Below are 9,518 nucleotides of genomic sequence, written 5' to 3' on the forward strand. Positions count from 1 at the left end.
TTGGTCTATTATTTTATTTTCATCTTCCTCTTCATCTTTTTTAGTTTTTGATATTCTTTTTTTTTTTAGTAATTAGTGAATTGATTGAATTTAAATCAATTGTTTCACCTTTTCCCCTTTTTTTTTTGGAAAATTCAGATAATAAATTATAATCCATTTGTTTTTAAAAAATAAAATTAATTTGTTTGTTATTATTAAACTTATAAAAAAAAAAAAAAAAAAAAAAAAAAATACTGACAAAAATTTGTCAAAGATAAAAAAAAAAAAAAAAAAAAAAAAAAAAAAAAAAAACAATTAAATATAGTGTTGAAATTTTTACATCGACCAAACTTAAAAAAACAGGTTTTTATTCTTTAAAAAAACTTCCTCTTATAGAATATTATATTTTTGGTTTTTATTTTATTTTTTAATTTAAAAAATAAAATAATTGGTATAAAAAAAAGAAATGATTTTGAAATCTTGGATATTTTTTTTTTTTTTTTTTTCTTTATATATATTTATTTTATTTTATTTTCAAATTTTAAAATTATCAAATTGATTATTTTTATCAATTAAAGAACAATCATTCAAATAATTTAAAATATGCTCGAGTATTAAATAGTCGCCACTTCTTGGTAAAGGTTGTAATTTTTGATTTGAGAATCTCATTGAAGATTGTGGTGAATGATTTGGAGTGGCTAAAGGAGTTGCCAATGGTGTTAAATTTGAAGAAGGGATTGGAATTGTTGAAGCTGGTGTTGAATTTGTAAATAAATTAAAAGATGGTGGAATGGGTTGTTTTATTGATGAATAAAATTTAAGTGTTTCATTCAATGTCATTGCTTTTCCTAATAATTCTCTAAGTTTATCCTCTAAAAACATTATACAAGTTTCTGGTGGCATTCCAATTGTCCAAAAATAAACTATTGATGATAAAACTGATGATATATAATCTGATGATACACCATTTAATACTTTAATATCAGGATATGATACATTATTTCTAATTTAAATTTAAAAAATTAAAAAAATTAATATATATATATATATATTTTTACGAAATTAAAATAATAAATAATAAAACAATTTACATTTGAACAGGAGGATTTGAAGAAAGCCAAAGATTTTCTTTACTACAAATTATAATATCAACTTTACATCTTGTAACATCAGCAATGATAGCATTTGATTCTTTAATTGGAGAAGAGAAAGGATGATGATCAACCCATAATCTAAGATCTTCAATTAATTTTGGATAGAAATCATCTTTTTGTAATGCCATTATTGAGAAATCACTAATATACTTTGAAGAGCATGTACCAGTTAGTGATCTTGAAATATCGAAAAAGTAATTTGGTAACTTTAAATTTTGTGTTCCAATCGTATAATCTGTATGTTGTGATTTCGCTGATAATGATAATGATTCATTAAAATGATCATTTAATAATTTACTTGTATTTGATTTAATATGTGATGGATGATGTTGTTGTTGTTGATGATTATGTGATGATGATGATGATGATGATGAGGATGGTGATTGTTGTTGTTGTTGTTGTTGTTGATTATCTTGTTGATTATCCAAAAAGTTTATTAAAAATTCATTTTCATTATATAATGGTTTATGAGTTTGTTGAGTATTTGATAAAAAGTTTTTATTTATAATTAATTCAAAAGTTCTCCAAAAGTAACTAACTATATTCAATAATTTCTTTGATAAATCATCCTTTTGAGATAATATTATTAGTTTACTTAGTTTATAATTTCCTCTATTATTTTTACAACCTGGTGAAATACAACCACTATATCCATAAATTTGAGATAATTGATAAAGAAATTGATTTTGAAAATTATAATCGTTATTGCATTTTTCATTTGTACATCTAAATGATGGTGAATTTCCATTTGCTGATAATATATTACTTAACCATGTTTGATTATATGATAGAATCGTTGAAATTAAATTTGATAAAAAACTAAAATAAAAAATAAAAAAAAAAAAAAAAAAAGGTTAAAAATCTATACAAACCCCTAATAATTAATAGATACATACAATTTTGATTTTTGAGAATTATAAATTGGTAATAATTCTCTTAAACTTTCTAATAAAACTACATATGTTTGTCTTTTTGTACTTGGATTTGTTAATGTATCCAACCATAAAGGTTTTTCCAATCTTGGTGCTGTATAAAAATCTTTAATATAAACTCTAAATTTTTCAACCTCAGCATATAATTGATTAATTTCTGTAACTCCAAATCCATTTAGCTATTAATAATAAAAAAAAAAAAAAAAATAAAAAAAAAAAAAATAAAAAAAATAAAAAAAAATAAAAAAAAAAAAAGAATTAGTTTAAAGTGATAAATAAATAAATAAATAAATAAATAAATAAATAAATAAATAAATAAATAAATAAATAAATAAATAAATAAATAAATAAATAAATAAATAAATAATACATACTGAACCATTCTTTGGTAAATTTGTAAATTTTGAATATAATTGATTTTTTAATAATTTTACAATAAATTTAATTCTCATATCAATTATTAAAAAATGAGTTATAATAAACTGATGGAAATTTGAAACGGATTCAATGTTTCCTGGTTTTTTATTATTATCTGATGATGGTGATGGTGATGGTGAAGATGATGATGATGGTGATGATGATGAATTTGGAGTAGTTGTTGTTGTTGGAATTGATTTTAATTGTTCAACAGTTGGTCCAAAAATTACACATATTGCAACTGTTAATTTTGTTACTTTTGGTTGTGATAATGGTGATCTTGGTATTCTACCACCAAGTGATGATGATGATCTTATTCTATTTGATGATGATGATAACGATGCATTATTATGATTAACTCCATTCATATCTTTTGTTGGTGTCGTATGAGGTATACCTGTATCTGATGAATTCAAATTTATACTATTATTATTATTATTATTATTATTATTATTATTATTATTATTATTATTATTATTATTATTGGTGTTGGTGCCATTTTGGCTATTACTATTATTATCTGCACTATCAGATGATAATACTGAAGCTGTATCAGAGACATTTTTATTTTGTTGTGATAATAAATCTGCTGATGATGATGACTGAGTCATTTGCGATTTATTGTTGTTGCTATTGTTACTGTGATTATTATTATTGTTGTTGTTGTTGTTGTTGTTATTATTATTATTATTATTATTATTATTGCTACTATTGTTGTTATTATTATTATTATTATTGTTATTGCTACTATTGTTATTGTTACTATTGCTATTGTTACTATTATTACTAGTATGATTTGGTGAAGAAGGTGCAGAAGATAAATCCAAACTACTATGAGGTGATTTTTCTTCTCTCTTTAAATTTAATGTAAATAATTTTGTAAGTAAAACTTGTTGACTATCTGGTAAATAATGTATTTTTGTAGTTGTTCCCTGTATATTCATTGGTACCGTACCAAACATCATTTCTCTTAACATATCAATTTTACCTGTCTAAAGTAACAATAAGTATGTATTAATATATATATATATATATATATGTATTGATATGTATTGTATATTGATATGTATAATAATAATAATAATAATAATAATTACTCTTGTTTGATTTGGAGAAGGTGTAGAAGGTTTACCATTTAAATTAGAATTATTTGTAGAAGTTGGTGAAGGTTTTGTAACAATTGTTGGATTACCACTTGAATTTAAAATTACTTTTGTAGTTGTACCATTGGTTGTACCTGTAGCCTTTGCTTTATTCTTTAAATAATCAACTTGAAGTGTATCGAATAAGAGTGTACTTGAATTTTGATAAACTACAAACCTAATTTGATCATTATTTAATTCAAATTCTGGTGACCTACTACTAAAAATCATATTTTATTTTATAGCATTAGAATCAAACACAAAATAAATAAATAAAAAAAATAATAATAATAACAATAATACCTTTGATTTGAACTTGAATCTGATCTAAAAAATTTAAAAAATCCCTCCATTTATGTATTTATATATATATGCGAGTTATTTTATTTTTTATTTTTTTTATTTTTTTTTTTTTGGATGTATGATGTGTTTGAAAAAAAAAAAAAAAAATTGTTATAAATACATTAATATATTGTACTAACAATAATTAAATTAGTAATACATATAAAATGTTATTTAGAAACTAAAGAAAATAAAAAAAAAAAAAAAAAAAGATGAAAAATAAAAAAAAAAAGTAAAAGACGGGAATTGGGTTAATATATTTTGTGTATCGGGAGAAATAATTTTTTTTTTTTTTTTTTTTTTTTTTTTTAATTTGAAAAAAAAAAAAAAAATAAAAAAATTTTAAAAAAAAAAAAAAAAAAAAAAAAGATATTTGAGACAAATAAAAGTGAAATTAAAATTTTAAGTGTTTGATATATTTACAAAGGTTTATTCTATTTATTTTTTTTTTTTTTGAAAAAAATTATTGCTGTGGGGTTGAAGAAATTAGTAGTTGAATTATTGTTATTACTATTATTACTATTATTAATTATCGAGATTAAAAAAAAAAAAAGAAATTAATCTTTTTTTTTTTTGGATTTTTCTCTTTTTTTTTTTTTTTTTTTTTTTTCCTGGATTTTTTTTTTTTTTTTTTTGATTATAATTTATAATGTACAAATATAATTAGGATCTTCATAATTAATAATCATTATTTAAATGATCATCAGGATTAATGTTTACAGCAAGTGGAGCAACGGATGGTGCGCTTTGAGAATGAGAATGACGTGCGGTTTTGCTTGGTTTGGTACTATTTCCTTCATTTTGATCACTATTGTAGCAACCACGGCAAACGGAAATATATTTATCTATACCACCAATTAATTCGATATCATCACTTTCGACGATACGTTTTGAAAAGGCGGCTTCATTGTAGCAAACCATACAAACGGCAGTTAACTTTGTAATATATTCAGCCTTTGATACTAAATCAATGACTGATTGGAATGGTTTTCTTTGGAAGGTACCATCTAGTGCGGCAATTATAACGGTTTTACCTTGATTTGCCAAGTCTTCACTAAATTGTACAACGTCTGGGAAAAATTGGCCTTCATCAATACCAATTACATCATAGTTTTGTGCTTGTTCTTTAACATCTTCTAAAATTGAACATGGGAAAGCTTGATAATTTTGTCTGATTGAAAAGAAAAGAAATAAAAAAAAAAAAAGTTAATAAAATGTTTTTTTAATCTTTTCCATAGTAATAAAAAAAAAACTTACTTGTCATGGGTAACTAAAAATGATTTATCAATGTTATCGTTATATCTAGTATCTTTACTATATTTAATTAATAAGCATTTTTTGTTTGCAAAATTAAATCTTTTAATTCTTCTAATGAGCTCAGTGGTCTAGTTTATATTATTAAAAAAAAAAAAAAAAAAAGGGGGGAAAAAAAAAAAAAAAAAACGAAAATTAGTTTTTTTTTTTTTTTTTATGTGGGTTTTTTTTTTTTTTTTTTTTTTTTTTTAATTACCTTTCCGCTAAACATTGGACCAAAGATGACTTGAATTTTACCAGCAATTTGAGTTACAATCATTTTTTGAATTTAATTTTAATTAATTATCAATTTAAATTTGAATTTTTTAAATGGGGAATAAAAAAAGATGAGAGTGAAAAAGATATACTAAAAGTATAAATTTATATGATGTAAGTTATTTAATAATAACGGTTTTAATTTGTATGAAAGCAAATTTATAAGATATATATATGATTTTTTATTAATTAAAAAATATATATATAAATATGATTAAGTGTGTGAGTGTGTGTATATGTAAAAAAAAAAAAAGAAAAGTTTAAAAATTTTTTCAATTTATATTTTATTTTTTTTATCCGTTATTTCGAAGAAAAATAAAAAAAAAAATAAAAAAAAAAAAAAATTAAATATTATATTTAAATTTGAATTTGAAAAAAAATAAAATTAAATAAAAATAAATAAAAAAAAAAAAACCTGCGGAAAATCTGTGATTTTCAAAAACCAATAAAAAGTAAATTATCTGCTGTCGCTTTCATATCAAAAAAAAAAAAAAAAAAACCAAAAAAAAAAAAAAAAAAAAAGAAAAAAATGAAAAATAAAAAAGAAAAATAAAATTTAGAAGAAAAAAAAAAAGATATTTAGATATTTTTTTTTTTAAAAATTAGATACCTAATTAAATAAGCACTATTTTTGCTTATTTAATTTCAATTTTATTTTACTTTTTTAAATATTCAAATAGAAATATTTTCAAATCGAACCATTATTAATTTTCATTCTATAAAAAAAAAAAAAAAAAAAATAATAATAATGTTTTTTGAAGATAAAAGTTATTTTTTATTACTTTTTTTTATTTTTTTTTTTTTTTTCTATTATCAAATATGATTATTACAAATGATTGTTATGAAATAGGTTTTTTTTTTTTTTTTTTTTTTTTTTTTTTTTTTTTTTAATATATATATATATAGTTTACATATTTAATAAATTTAATTGATATTCATCATTAAATATTGAAGTTAAATTATTTTCTGGTAAAGCACCAAAAAGTATTGGAATTCTACAAACGACATTAAACGCTCTCTTTACAAAACATTGAATTACAATATTGTAATGGCATTTAATTAAAGTACCATTTGTAGTTTGATTAAAACCTTTGATTTCATTTGTATCAAATAAAATTGTATCACTAAAATTACAATGTGCATCAACACCATTAAATCGTTGACTAGTTTTAAAAGTACATTTTTTAAATATTAAATTATTATTATTATTATTATTATTCTTTGAAGATGATGTATTTGAAGAATTTGATAAAAATGATGAAGATGATGGTGATAAAGTTAGATCTGTAATATTTGGTTGTTGTTCATCATTATCTTTTTCAATTTGTTGTTGTTGCTTTTCATTATTATTTTTTGATTTTTTAATTAAACTTAATGAGATATTTTGAATTTTTTTAATTGAAATTAAAATATAATCAATACTTCTTGATGATGCATTTTCAATTTTTATATTGATTGGAATTTTTTCATTTGCAAAGAAAATCGTTCTTTTCAAGGCAACCTTTAATGAAATTTGACCAGAATTTACTAAAAATGATTTCTTTTTCTCCATTCTAATCGGAATTTCATTAACTTTTGCAGCAATTATAGATGGTTCACAAACTGTAAAACTTTTTTTAATTTTATAATCTTTTAATAATTCATATAATGATTTTAAATATTCTTTTTTATTTCTAATATTTTCATTATCTTCATTATCATCATGTTGATTATAAAAATTATTATTATTATTTTCATCATTATCTTCTTCTTCATATAAAATATCTTGAAATGAAATTGAAAGTTTATAAATAATTGCTGATAATATTTTTTCATTTGTTTCTTTATCAATTGTAAAATCACTAAATGAACTTGGTAAATGTGATGGTAATAAAAAAGAAAATGGAATTATATGTAAACCAGAATTCATTATACCACCATTATCATCAGTTTGAAAAATTGAATCACCAGATTCATAAATTGTTTTTTTTTCTTGATTTTTATAAATTAATCTATTTTCATTAAATAAATTTAAATTATAATTACTTGATGAATTTAATGAAAAATCAGATGATGATGAAGTTAATGGATTAATTTTTAAAAAATTTGTAATACTTGAACTGTTCTTTAAAACATTAAATATCTTTGAATTCTTTTTTAATGTACCACCTTTATAATTATTAAAATTATAATTATTTAAATTAATTGATTGACTATTTCTTAATGAACTACCACAGTTTGAAGAATTTGAAAAACTTTTTAAAGAAGATGCATCAATTAATTCAAATGATTGATCTCTTATTAATGATTCTGAATTATTATTTTCATTATCATTATCATTTTCTTTTTCTTTTTCTTTTTCCTTTTCTTTATCTTTTTTATTTAATTTTTGAGGTGATTGTGGTGATTGGTAATGATTGATTATAACATGTTCAAAAACTTTCCATTTTAAATTTAAACCAGATGTTTTAATATCTTGATTTAATGAAATTTCTAAATTACCAGTTACTTTTTGACCAGCAATGAAATATCCATTTGATAAATTAATTTTAATTGAGTCAATTAAATTATCGATTTCACATGTTGCGTTGTTGGTTTGTGATGTTTCATTTAAAAACATTAAATTATCTTCAATGTGTTGTTGATCATTTTTATTAAAATAATTATTACCATCATCAATTTCTGCACCATTGATTTGAATAATTTGAGATTTCATTAAAACGTTATCCATATTATTTTTATTTAATCTATCAATATTATTATTTAATAATTTTTTAAAAATTTTAATTTTTGATTTTGATTTTTTATTATTATTATTATTATTATTTATATTAATATTATTAATATTATTAATATTATTATTACTTTTTTTTAAAATATTATCTTTTGATTTTTTTAAATTATTATTATGATAAAAATTATTATTATTATTTAATAAATTTAAATTTTTTTCAAAATTTTCATTATTTTCAATAATATTATTATTATTATTTTTAAAATCAAATTCATTATTATAAATATTTATAGATTTATTTTTAGCATCACAATTATTTTCTAACTGGTGTTGAATTATATTATCACAATTATTTAAATTTTGAAAAACTGGTGGTTGTGGTGGTGATGGTGGTGCTGGTGGTAATTCTAATTTTTTGAAAAGTGTGCTTTTGTGTGTATTATTAGAAGTGGGTGTTAGTGGTTGTGTGAGTGTGTGTGGTTGAGATAATATTTGTTTGTTTTTATCATTTAAATTTTCGATGTGTGGTTTATCGAGAATTATTATTTTACAATCTTCATCATCATCACTATCACCATTATCATTTTTGTTATTATTATTGTTTTTTTCTTTTATAATTAAATTATTAGAAATTGAAAAACTATTATTATTATTACCATCTGTTTCATTTTGAATGTTATTATTAGTTTCATCGTTATCATAAAAATTATTTAATTTTGAAATGGTGGTATCTATATCATTTTTAGTTTCTGTGTTAATGGTAGTGGTGTTTGTAGTAGTGGTAGTGGTATTGGCTATTTTTTCTTCAATATTTATAATATCGGTTAATGGATTATTATTATTATTATTTTTATTATTAATATTTTTTTTATTATCAGTATCATCTTCTTCCCCATCATCAAAATTACTATTGTCACTAATATTTTTATTTTCATTATTTAAATATTTTAAATCAGAGTTTTTAAGATTTAATGATGAATTGGTTGGTGATGTATATTTCCATGTTAATTTTTGAGATTGATAATTATGATTGTGATTGATTTTATATGAGGTTAATCCTATTGGTTTTGCAACAATACTATTTCTTCTTTGTGGCATTCCACTATTACCACCAACACCAACACTCTTATTATAATTTATTCCATGAGAATTAACAAAATCATTTTTTTTAAATGATGCTTTCCATTTCTTTTTAAAACTTAATTGTCTTTTACTACCACTTTTCTTTTTTGGAATATTATTAATATTTTCACCATCATTTTCATTATTC

At 20.5% G+C, this 9,518-nt stretch overlaps 3 protein-coding genes across 3 annotated transcripts in view; all 3 read right to left on the reverse strand.

The window, feature by feature from the left end:
- Positions 1-513: 513 nt before the first annotated feature.
- DDB_G0289243 (hypothetical protein) lies at positions 514-3,977 on the reverse strand (the record flags this gene model as incomplete). Its single annotated transcript, XM_631258.1, has 7 exons — positions 514-982; positions 1,071-1,952; positions 2,030-2,244; positions 2,440-2,512; positions 2,549-3,336; positions 3,580-3,844; positions 3,928-3,977. The coding sequence occupies 7 exons, from the start codon at positions 3,975-3,977 to the stop codon at positions 514-516; spliced, it is 2,742 nt and encodes a 913-aa protein (XP_636350.1).
- Positions 3,978-4,644: 667 nt separating this feature from the next.
- thyB (thymidine kinase) lies at positions 4,645-5,539 on the reverse strand (the record flags this gene model as incomplete). The annotated part of the gene is made up of 3 exons (XM_631259.1): positions 4,645-5,137; positions 5,224-5,351; positions 5,477-5,539. 3 exons carry the CDS (start codon positions 5,537-5,539, stop codon positions 4,645-4,647), a joined length of 684 nt encoding a protein of 227 aa, XP_636351.1.
- Positions 5,540-6,442: 903 nt separating this feature from the next.
- The window catches only part of adcF (arrestin domain-containing protein), a gene marked incomplete at both ends in the record, with an annotated part of 3,093 nt that continues 17 nt past the window's right edge, over positions 6,443-9,518 (reverse strand). The window contains one exon of the mRNA XM_631260.1: positions 6,443-9,518. This exon is cut by the window's right edge and continues 17 nt beyond it. Coding sequence (XP_636352.1) covers positions 6,443-9,518 — 3,076 coding nt within the window.

The sequence above is a fragment of the Dictyostelium discoideum genome (assembly GCF_000004695.1).
Source record: "Dictyostelium discoideum AX4 chromosome 5 chromosome, whole genome shotgun sequence".
NCBI classification, from domain to species: Eukaryota; Evosea; class Eumycetozoa; order Dictyosteliales; family Dictyosteliaceae; genus Dictyostelium; species Dictyostelium discoideum.